This window comes from Artemia franciscana, chromosome 18 (genome assembly GCF_032884065.1).
Source record: "Artemia franciscana chromosome 18, ASM3288406v1, whole genome shotgun sequence".
NCBI lineage: Eukaryota > Metazoa > Arthropoda > Branchiopoda > Anostraca > Artemiidae > Artemia > Artemia franciscana.
In genome coordinates this window covers 28,731,323-28,743,764 of record NC_088880.1, presented here as the reverse complement: position 1 = coordinate 28,743,764, position 12,442 = coordinate 28,731,323, and the positions used below count along the sequence as shown (strand labels likewise).

The following is a 12,442-nucleotide window of genomic DNA, read 5'->3' as shown; positions in this document are numbered from 1 at the left end:
CGTAACTCCTCCCCCTTCAACTCTCCCCCCTCCCTAAACCAAAAAATCACCCTGAAAACGTCTGTACACTTTCCAGTAACCATTACTATATGTAAACACAGGTCAAAGTTTGTAACTTACAGTCGCTCCACGGGGACTGTGGGGGAGCAGGGGATACTGGGGTAATGGGGTTCACCTAAGATAAAATGAGAATAAAAATCAAAAATAAAATTAAACCTATTGGTATTATGAATGATTTTGCAAAATCAGCTTTGACCGGTATCACCCCCTACCATAGGGTAATCATAGGGTAAATTAAGAAATATGAGAAATTTCAAAGACATATACATGTTAAACTGAAATCATTGTATTTATATTGTTATATAATTCCGTATTTAGGAAATTACAAAAATGAAATTGAAAGTATGGACATAATTACAAGCCAATTACTTGAAAAAAACATTCCATACTAAAAATGGCTCTCAAAATTTAAGTGCCAACATATTTAACTTATGAGCTTTAAGAACTTTAAGTCAATTCCACTTTCTGGAGCCCATGTCACATAAATACCCGCCAGGAGTGTCCCATCCAGAACATTCTTGATGTGCCCATAATGCACAAGAGGTGGACCGATACCACACCTCTCCATCTTTCTGTGTTGCTTCGCAATAGAAACAGATTTCTTTACCCATATTTGTCAAAAAAAGCTCACTTTTTGATTCGTCTTCACAAACGTTTTCCTCATCAATCGATTCGCTTTCTTTTTTTTCTTGAAGCAGGATTTTCAACGCTGTTGAAGTCAAGACCTGAGAATGTTGCTTTTGTCTCTCTCCTTTTCTTGGTTCATCAGCCCAACTATTGCATCCAGTTAGAGGAGAAATCTCTTGTATAGACACATCGATTTCTGTTTTAGGCTGAATATGAACTTTTTTTAGTTGGGCCGAGGATTCTAAGTTTTGTTCAGTCATGACTTTGTATCGATCTACATCTGTGATTACTTCATTTGCATTAGCTTTCAAGGAATCGTCCACACAATCAGGAGTTAACTCTTGATTTTTCTGGAGGATGTCCTCTACCAAAAAATACTCATCTGTGAAAACTCCTGAATTAAGAGGATTTATCCCGGTGTTTTTGAACCCACTTGTTGCTTTTGCAATCGTAGCAACTGGTGAGTAGGCCTTATTGAATATTTCTGCTACATCGTAAGGGTAATTTTTACTAAGTTCCTGGTTTTCATGAACAAATCACATTCCCTTTAGCAAGCAGCCTTCAAGGGTGAGTAAAATACTACATCCAGAGGCTGAAGCCTATGTGATTTATGGGGTGGCAGTGACACCATAACAATCCATTTCTCCCTACAAATATCATAAGCTTCAGCTGAGCAGTGAGTGGAATGGTTGTCCAGAATAAGGAGCATTTTGTTGTAATGACTAGCATGAGTAAACTGAGCAAAGTTTTTTAAACCAAATAACGAACAGTTCTTCATTGATCCAGCCTCTCTTAGAGCAGGAGTAGACTGATCCATGTGGTCCGTTTTTTTTCTAAGAGCAGGGACATACGAGATCGAGGAAAAATGAACACTGGTGGAGCATAAAGCCCTCCCCAACTCATTGCACACACAGATGTAATGTTTTTGTCCCTTTCCCAAATTGTAATAGGACCCACACGCTTTTGGCCCCGTTCTACCAGTATTAGACCAGGGTCCTGCACAGTACTTCCTCTTTGTTAAACCCCATGGCTCTTCCGATGCCTTTGGCTTCGGGTTTGCGCACACTAATTTCGTTTCTGTCCATAAACCCGTACATCCAGGCCAGCCAGTTTTGTTTCTTTATCGAATCTATGGCTCAACTGGTTTTTTTTTCTGCATATTCAAATGCAATTTTTCTTAATTTTAGTGCAGTGATGCCGTTGAAAATCTTCGATAAAGTTTTTACATGGTCAGCTAGAGCTGCCTCGTATGCAGGAGGGAAGACACACTCCCTGCCTAAGCTTGGATCAGAATCAATCCCACTCTTCATTCGTTCTTGCAACGGACTGAATAGTATTTTGAACTGATCTGCAGCCTTTCGAATCGATAATCCTCTAATAATGGCCGTTTTTGCTTTCTTTAAGTCCTCTGCAGTCCATTTATCTTTATACGTTTTCCTTATGTATTTTCTCGGCATCTGAAACATAGAATAAAAATATATGAAAAATATGGGCACTAATGGGGCAATACCGGTCGCAACTGCTATTACCCCAAGTGCGCTGACCACCATTACTCCAACCGCATGGTTATTATTTGTCGGCTAAAAATGAAAATATCAGTGCTTAAACCTTAATAAAATGCTACAAGGTACAACAATATGGCCTACCTTCTTATTGCGAGATAAGTCTCGTTTCGTGAAATGTAAACAGAAAGAGATGATAGTGGATTTAACTATTGTCTGTCTTATAAGGTGAAACGTCAAAATAGTCTTTCTTGAACAATAGACAAACTAAAATTGGCAAGATTGCGAGCGCTCCACTAGTATTTCCATAAACTGTCTTGAGATGCAACAATCGGTATGAATCTGCGTTATCGACTTTACGAGAAATCATAGTGACCGGCATTACCCCTGTCTCCCCTAAGTCGTCCCCAAAGACATAGTTATTAGGTTATTCGACTATGGGGGATAAAATGGCTATCTCAGAATTTTGATCCGGTGACTGGGGAAAAAATGAGCGTGGGAGGGGGCCTAGGTGCCCTCCAATTTTTTGGGTCACTTAAAAAGGGCACTAGAACTTTTAATTTCCGTTATAATGAGCCCTTTCGCAACATTCTAGGACCACTGAGTCGATACGATCACCCCTGGAAAAAAACAAACACGCATCTGTGATTTGTCTTCTGCCAAAAAATGCGAAATTCCACATTTTGGTAGATAGGAGCTGAACGCTTCTACAATAAGGTTCTCTGATATTCTGAATCTGATTGTGTCATTTTCGTTAGGATTGTATGACTTAAGGGGGTGTTTCCCCATATTTTCTAAAATGAGGCAAATTTTCTCTGGCTCGTAACTTTTGATGGGTGAGACTAATCTTGATGAAACTTATATATTTAAAATCAGCATTAAAATGCGATTCTTTTGATGTAACTATTGGTACCAAAATTCCATTTTTTAGAGTTTTGGTTACTATTGTGCCAGGTTGCTCCTTACTACAGTTCGTTACCACGAACTGTTTGAACTGTTTGATAACTCGCAGAAAAGTACCTTTGTTTAGGTAAAAGAATTCTCCAGACCTCTTTTATGCCAAGATGGACTGTGGTATACGCTGGTCCACTATGATGTTTCTGAAAATATAATCAAAACAACCAAGAAAATTAACTAAATTAACCACAGCTACAATTAACCATATTACCATAACAACCACATTACCTCAATTAACCACAACTACCGTAGCTGCTATAGGACCCAAGAAAGCCAGGGTTGCAAGCAATCTTTCTTCACGTTTTTTCAAGCTCTTTTTGTATGTCAAACTGTCTACTCGAGAACAATTTAGGAGTAACTATTAACTGGGTTAACACTGACACCTCAATAACCTAGTAAAAACTCCAGTGTTGACTTTTTTTTACGGAGTGTGAAACAGTTCGAAGACTCTCAGTTGCAAACTAACAAAAACAGTCAAAATAATAATGTATGATAGAAAGAAAAAATAATAATGATAGTAAGAAAAATAATAATGATAGAAAAATAATAATGTCTTGTAGAAAGTCAAACAGTTCGTGGAGCGAACGCCTCTGTCACAGGAGGTGTTAATACCCCCACCATACATCTTATTTTCCTGGAATGCATCTGATAGAAGTTTTTAAATGGCCATTTTTTGTCGTAGAAACTTCGAAAACAGCTCATTCGATTGGACGTTGAAATGCCCAGGGCCCTTTTTAATAGTCGAAACTGATTGGAGGGCAACTAACCCCCTCCCTCGCCTACCATTTCTCCAAACTCATTCAATCAAAAATTTGAAATAGCCATTATGTTCAACGTAATTGAAAAGACCGAAAATTATGTCTTTGAGGATGGTAACTCTCCGCAGCTCTCAGGGCAAGGTAACTTATGCCCTGGGGGCCAGTAAGGTATATATAGAAAGGGCGGTCGTATAAACTTCTAAGGGGCTCATTGGATTGGTAATCAGAAGATCTAGTGCCCCTATTGATATTCAGAGTGATTGGAGGGTGGATAACCCCCACACCTCCAAACCATGTCCATAGGCACCCCTCCAAACTATCATAATGGCAGTGCTATTGCACTGCCTATGATTAAGTGGAAAAGAAGTCGAATCGGTAACCAAGTTTGTGTACCTAGGGAGTCGACTGCTATCTGACAACAACCGTTCCGATGACATAAAACGAAAACTCGCCATGGGAAGTCAAACTTCAACAGAATGCTCCTCCCCTTCAAATAAGACATATTTCATCAAGACGTCTTTTAAGACATTTTTTAAAGGCGTTTTTCTTCATGATTTCTTCAGTTCTTACGTAATAGAAGAATGTTTACTTATGTTAAGGATGACGCATTCGCACGTGACGTAATAGACTTGGAGCCCGTGGGGAATCCCTGATTGTAATTGATGGAGGCACACATGTTGCTGTTACGTAATAACGATGCACACGCGGGATCTCACGTAATATTACATTTGGGTGTTACATAAGGATGGGGGGCACATGTGGGTGCTACGGAATGACCGTGCACACGTGGGATGTTCCGTAATACTTTAAGAGATTTCTTTTTCTTTTTTCCAAAATGTTTTTTTCATTCAAGGTGTTTTTCTCAGGGAACCTTTATATTCAAATGATTTTTGTCCCCATTAGAATTCGAAAGGGCTATTTCCATCCAATAGAATGCGCCCTAGCCAGTTGGACTAGCAATCTATTTCTAATATTACGTTTCAGGAATAGATTGTACGAAATAACCTATTGCACGCAAGGAGAACCCCCTGTGCATGCTAGAATTATTAAATGTATTGCGTGTTCCTATATGTTTGCAATAATTGAGATGTATAGGGCAAAAATGATTACTAGAAATTGGTTAAGTTTGGTATCCACCTTTTTGTTATAAGTTATAAGTAATGCTTTTAGAGAGTGTTATCAGATGATATTCCAGGTTGCTATTAGTCTGTTACACTATTGGAAGTTGAATTTGCTATCAGGGGTGAGATAAAAGTAAAAGGGGCTACAAGATGCTTAAATTGTGTAAATGATTACCTATCAAAGTATTATCCTAAAACAATAAATCTAATCTTAGGTTAAGGTAAGTTAGGCTCTATCCCCTCTCGCCTTTATCTCACCCCTGATAGCACATTCAGCTTCCAATAGTGTAATAGGCTATTGTGTAATAAACTAATAGACGCGAGATTGCATCATTCTCAGTCAATCAAGAAAGCCACGTAAGATTACATCACTCCCAATACATAGCAAAGTCACGCAAGGTTGTGTCACATCCCACGTGTGTACCGTTATTATGTAACAGCCACGTGTGTGCCTCCCTCAGTTACAACCGGGGCTTCCCATGGGCCCCAAGTCTAGCATGTCACGGGTGAATGCGTCAGCCTTAAAATAAGTAAATGTTGCCCTATTACGTTAGAACTAAAAAAAATCATTAAGAAAAACGCCTTAAAGAAAAAATGTCTTGAAACATCTTGAAAAAAGTCTTGGAAAAATATGTCTTAAAAAAAAGTCGTGAAATGTCTGAAACGTCTTGAAGAAAAATGTCTTTAAAAAAAACTTCTCTGCTTGACTAGTGGACTCTAACAAACTCTATTACGTATTACAACCGTGGGGATTCCCTACGGGCTCCAAGTCTAGCATGTCACGCGTGAATGCGTCAACCTTAACATAAGTAAACATTCCCCCATTGCGTAAGAAGTAGAGAAATAGTGAAGAAAATGTCTTGAAGAAAAAATGTCTTAAAAGACGTCTTGAAATGTCTTGAAGAAATATGTCTTTAAAAGCGTCTTGAAACGTCTTGAAAAAGAATCTCTTAATAAAAAACTTCCCTGCTTGACTAGTGGACTCTAACAAACTCTACTACGTAACACCCCAAACCCTATTATATAACATTCAAAGAAATCCTAAATATTCTCCATTATGTAACATGCAAAAGTAAATACTCCTTATGACGTAACAGACGTCTCTTAGAAAACATTCCCTATGATGTAACAGACAGGTGTTCTATGGACTTTAGCTATTGTAATGCCCATATGCGCGTAATAACGTCTTCCTGGGCTAGTAGCTCCAATAGTTAACCCCCTATCTGTCCTCTTAAAATCATTAAGCGGATGCTACTTCAGCCTAGACAAAGATAAGTTTTAAGTCAAAAGGGATATACAGCTTATTGAGCCATTTTGGGACCTGTGTCTTAGCTAAAAAAAAATTACTTATTTTTGGCCCAATTCTGAGGCTGACCCATGTCACACAAATTAAAAAAAAAACCTTGTTAATTAGCGTCTTTTTTTTTTACCGGGAACTCACGGTTATAATTCATGGAGTTCAGAAAAAAGCTTGTTGGACTTTTTGTCGCCCCGTTTTCAGGACTTCTAGATATAATATATTTCTAGCTAAGGATTTCTAGATATAAAACACAAACATATAAAAAAAAAAAAACTTTTCTGGATCCAACTTTGAGGGTCTATGTCCCTGATCTAAATTTTTGTGCATGAGAGTTCTCTTGCCCCAGGGCTTTACGGGCACAAGTTTTTGACCTTTCGGAGGTAAAGTTTTTTTTCCCTTTTTGGGGGGGAGGAACGAATGAATTTTTCTCTTTTATTTTATGCACGAGGGTTCTTTTGACCCAAGGACTGGAGGATATTAGTTTTCAGTCTTGAAGTTTGCCCTACACTTATTCGGCTTCATTTTGTGGAGGACCGTGACCCCAATTTTTTTGTATTATTGTTATTAGGCTCCTATTTAGCAAAGGGACCTGCGTCTGTAAGTTTCAAGCTGAGCCAGAAAAACTAGTTTTGTATCCCAAATTCCTTTTTCTTTCCAGCGAAACGTGTTGTCCTCTTAGCGTAGGTAAACTTTCTTGAATGGTTTCAATTCAGTCGCGAAAAACAGACTCTATAATCATTTTTAGGGGACTGTGCCCCCAAACTAAAACCGTTTTGGTATGTTGGGCTGGTGCTGCCTCAACTGGGTATATAACTCAACTGGTAGGACTCATTTTCTTCCTTTCGGTAATACAGCGGCATAAAAAATTCGGTTTTTTCGGGGGGGATTAATTGTCTCTAAGTATTATTTTGTGTTTTAAATCATGGAGCTATTGTTAGATTATAGAAACGTTTTTTACCTTTCCTAAACCACAAATATACTTCAAACAGATTACACCAAATTGCAGTCCTGCTAAAAACTCTTTTTTTTTTTAACAGGATCTTGTGACTTACGTGAAATCAACCACCTAGTAGCAACAATAAAAGAAGGCAACCCTGGAATGAAAGTGTTGGACTTGTGGAGGGCTGGAGACCTTGACATGGGTGCTATTGAACAGCTATCATCACTTACTCAATTGGAAGAGCTCGAGATTGGCTGGTGGTGAGCTTCCAATTATAATCACATCCATCTTCTTCTTCTTCTGAATCTAATTTGCTCTTCTCATAAAGTAATTTTGTGTCTGGCACGCTTAAAGATCGTGCCTGACATTTTCATGCTTCTCAGATATATGCCAAAAGCTGTTTGCTAAGCTATTGTCAAAGGGAGGATCAGGAGAATCAGCAGCTTGTCTCAAAGGGAGGATCAGCAGCTGTCCTCAAAAGGAGGATCAGCAAGGCAATGATCAGGAGGATCAGCAGCAGTTCTCAAAAGGAGGGTCAGCAGCTATTCTCAAAAGGAGGATCAGCAGCTGTTCTAAAGAGGAGGATCAGCACGGCAAGGATCAGGAGGACCAGGAGCTGTTGTAAAAGGGAGGATCAGCAGCTGTTCTAAAGAGGAGGATCAGCACGGCAAGGATAAGGAGGATCAGCAGCTGGTGTCAAAGGGAGGATCAGCAGATGTTCTCTAAAGGAGGATCAGCGTGGCAAGGATCAGGAGCTGGTGTCAAAAGGAGATTAGCAGCATTTCTCAAAAGGAGGATCAGCAGGGCAATGTGGAAAAGTAGGATCAAAGTACGACTGAACTTGCATTGCACTGCTGATCCTCCTTTTGAGAACAGCTTAGCAAACTGGTTTTGACAATAGCCTCAGGAGTATGAAGATGCCAGATATGATTTTCATGGGTAGTAGTGGCAATTTCAGTTTTTCTTTAGTGCATTTCTACGTGCAAAATACTGTAGCGATTTTACTGCCGTTGTTAGAGCAAAAAAACGAGGCCGTTAATTATCCTGTTTTGAGTTATTAGTTGTATTAGTAGTTATTATGCTATTAGTGCTGTTAGTTGTTATAAGTTATATCACTCGTATAAATAATTCATTTCGGGTTTGTTATTAATATTAAACTAATGCCATGGCTTTTTGTTTTGTGGATAATTTTATTTTTATAGTGGCTCATCTACGGCTAATGGCTAGTGTTATCGCTTTTTTTATTAAGGAGTGAGAATAAATCACTTCTCAACTGCCCCTTAAGCCCAAAAGTACATCTTCATAAATCGCTGCTTTTGATAATTAGTCTTTAAGGAGAAAATGGGGCGCTTATTATTTGGCTATAAAAAAAATTGATTATTTTTAAAGAAGCTATGGCTTTTATTATCAGGAACAAGGACGATTGATTCCTCAAGATTTATTAATTTAAAAAAAAACTAAAGATAATTAGACTGGTATATCGTCGTTGTTATTCTTTTAATGTATAGATATGAAAATATAGACAAACGATAGAGAAGGGAGAAATATATCCATAGATAGAAAATAGAATTGTATGCTTAGAAAACTTCATTTTTCTCTCTTATTGATTATTCTTCGAAAGGAGATTTCACTAAATTGAGAACTTTGAGTCATGTTCAATTTTGACTCATCGTGTGCATGAATGCTGTTCAATCACTCTCAATCACAATCACCAAACGGAACCGATTGGTGCGTACAGAAAAAAATTCTTAAAACGTCTTAATTTTTTTATTTTTCATGTCCCCCTGTGGAGTGGGCCAAGTTGGAAATTGTGTTTATATTGCTTCTAAATGGCAATCTGCTATGGCTTGGGCTATGGAGGGTATTATTGGTGGGCGGCTGAACATCAATTTCGCTTTTATGGCACTTGGTATCTACCAAGTGACATGTAGCGATCGTAAATTCTGTCGGTCTGTCCCGGTTTTGCTACTTTAGGCACTTCCGGGTAAGCTAGGACAAAGAAATTTGGCAGGCGTATCTGGAATCAGACCAGAATAAAGTAGAAATTGCTGTTTCCCCGATTCGACCATCTGAGGGCGGGACGGTTGAATCGGAAAAATAGAAAAAAATTGGTATTTTTAACATACAAACGGGTGATTAGATTTTAATGAAATTTGATGTTTGGAAGGATATCATGTCTCAGAGCTCTTATTGAAATCCCGACTGGATCTGGCGACATTGCGGGGGGGGGGGACCTAAAATCTTGGAAAACGCATAGAGTGGAGGAATCGGGATGAAACTTGGTTGGAAAAATAAGCAGAAGTCCTAGATACGTGATTGACATATTGGAACGGATCCGCTCTATTTGGGGCAATGGGAGGGGGAGGGTTGAATTGAAAATGACGTATTTTTAACTTACGAAGGAGTGATTGGATCTTCATGAAAGTTCATATTTAGAAGGATCCCGTAACTCGGATCTCTTATTTTAAACCCCAGCCAGATCCAACGTCATTGGGGGGGGGGCAGTTTGGGGGACCTGAAATCTTAGAAAATACTTAAAGCGGAAAGATCAGGATGAAACTGTGTGGGAAGAATAAAAACAAGTCCAAGATACATGACTGACATAACCGGACCGGATCCGCTCTCTTTGGTGGAGTTAGGGGGTGGAGGGGGGATATTTCGGAAAAATTAAAAAAATTAGGTATTTGTAACTTAAGAACGTTTGATCAGATCTTAATGAAATTTGATATTTAGAAAAGTTCTCATTTTAAGTTCCGACCAGATCCTGTGACATTGGGGGGATTTGGAGGGGGAAATCGGAATTCTTGGAAAACTTGAAAATTGGAGTATATTTATCTTACGAATAGGTGATTAGATCTTACTGAAACTTTATATATAGAAGGATCTTATGTCTCAGATGCTCTATTTTTGACTCGAATTGGATCCGAGGACATAGGGGGCTGGAGGGGGGAAACAGAAATATTGGAAAACGCTTAGAGTGGAGAGATCGGGATGAAACTTGATGGGAAGAATATGTACAAGTTCTAGATACGTGATTGACATAATTGGAAGGGATCCGTTTTCTTTGGAGGAGCTGGAGATTGTTAATTTGGAAAAATTAGAAAAACTGAGGTATTTTTAACTTAAGAACGGGTGACTGGATCTTAATGAAATTTGATATTTAGAAGGAACTTAATGTCTCAGAGCTCTTATTTCAAATCCCGACAAGATCTGTTGACATTGGGGGGAGTTGGATGGGGAAATCTTGGAAAACGCTTAGAGTGGAGGAACTGGGATGAAGCTCTTTTGGTAGAATAAGAAAATGTCGTAGATACGTGATTGACGTAACCGTACTGGATTCTCTCTCTTTGGGGGAGTTAGGGGGTGGGGCTCAGTGCTTTGGCGAGTTTGGTGCTTCTGGACGTGCTTGGACGATGAAAATTGGTAGGCGTGTCAGGGAGCTGCACAAATTGACTTGATAAAGTTCTTGATAAATTTCCCTGATTCGACCACCTGGGGGGGGGGCTGAAGGGAGAGGAAAAATTAGGAAAAAGAGGTATTTATAACTTACGAGTGGGTAATCGGATCTTAATGAATTTTGATATTTAGAAGGACATTGTGACTCAGAGCTCTTATTTTAAATATCGACCGGAATTAAGCCTCTGATTTTCGTGTTAAATCAATTTATTGCTTCTTAGAATTTTGTTAGAGCTCATACCATATGAGCCCTTGGCTCTTGGCTCTTCTGACCTCGTCACAAGTGCCATATGAGCTCTTAGCTCTTGTTTGTTTTTCCTTGAATTCCTGTCCGTAAAACAATGGATGGGAGGAGTATATTTCTATATTTGGTTAACCTATATACATACCTAACCATTTGTCAATCTATCATATGTGTTCATGTAACTGTTAACTTTTACCAATATTAAATAAAAAAAATAGTTTTTTTAATTGAAAGTAAGGAGCGACATTAAAACTTAAAACGAACAGAAATTACTCTGTGTATAAAAGGGGCTGTTCCCTTCTCAACGCCCCGCTCCCTACGCTAAAGTTTGACTCTTTCTCTCAATTGTACTTTATTAAACTACTTTATTTCGTTAAGATTCTATGATTTTTAGGGGGTGTTTCCCCCTATTTTCCAAAATAAAGTAAATTTTCTCAGGCTCGTAACTTTTGATGACAAAGACTAAATTTGATGAAACTTATATATTTAAAATCAGCATAAAAATCAGATTCTTTGGATGTATCTTTTAGTATCAAAATTCCGTTTTTTAGAGTTGCGTTTTCTATTGATTCGGGTCGCTCCTTACTACAGTTCGTTACCACGAACTATTTGATGAATTGAATATGGAGTAATTCTTGTTTTCATTGCTTTCGGATTACACTGATTATTAAATTTTGTAGGGATTCAATCTAATATGTAAATTATGTTAATTAGTAAAAGGAGGATACAAACACTTAGATTGAATCCGGAATAGGGTATGATTAGCCATCTGTTTAGCTATTATTTTATTTAGCAGACTCACAGAGACAATTTTTATTATACATATATTATCAATATACAAAAGAACCAAATAAGCCACTTTAGAAAGTCAACGACTTGTTAGTAGTGGCTGATAAACATTAATGAGCAGCAATACCGACAAAATTAACAAAACAAAACAAAAAAATTAGATATCCTCTGTTATTTCGGAAACTATGTTTTAAAGTCATTTCATTCATGGTTTTCATTGTCAGATTCGAAATTGTGCAGTTTCATACTCGATTGTTCTTCAAAAGGTCTAGAACTTGTAAAATAACCTTGTAACTCGTAAATTATATTGATAGAGAGCGTTTTCACTAATACTCCTAGCTACGTTTCTAACTTTTCTTCCTAGGACATCTTCTGCTTAAATAATATCTGAGACCCTACTGGCTAATCATGACAAAACCCAAAATCGCAAAGAAAAGAAGAACGAGGACATTTAACAGCCAGTGAAAAATTGAAAATAATGCAAATATTTCGGTCAAGACCTCCGCGTGACCCTCCTCAGTGCACAATAAACTGATAAAAATTTATAAAAAAACTCAAAACAAAACAGAAAACTAAAATATGATGACCATTCTACGGTGACAGTACGGTGACGGTGAAAGGGTAACCGTTACTGAGAAAGGGTCATCATATTTTAGTTTTGTGTTTAGTTTAAAGTTTTCTTTATATA

The 12,442-nt window shown here is 38.0% G+C and overlaps 1 protein-coding gene across 1 annotated transcript in view; it reads left to right on the top strand.

Moving 5' to 3' along the window:
• Positions 1 to 12,442, top strand: part of LOC136038839 (F-box/LRR-repeat protein 4-like) — a 65,916-nt gene that overhangs the window by 40,374 nt on the left and 13,100 nt on the right. The window contains exon 7 of the mRNA XM_065722252.1: positions 7,363 to 7,525. Within this exon, the coding sequence (XP_065578324.1) occupies positions 7,363 to 7,525 (163 nt within the window). The remainder of the gene's footprint in view (positions 1 to 7,362; positions 7,526 to 12,442) is intronic.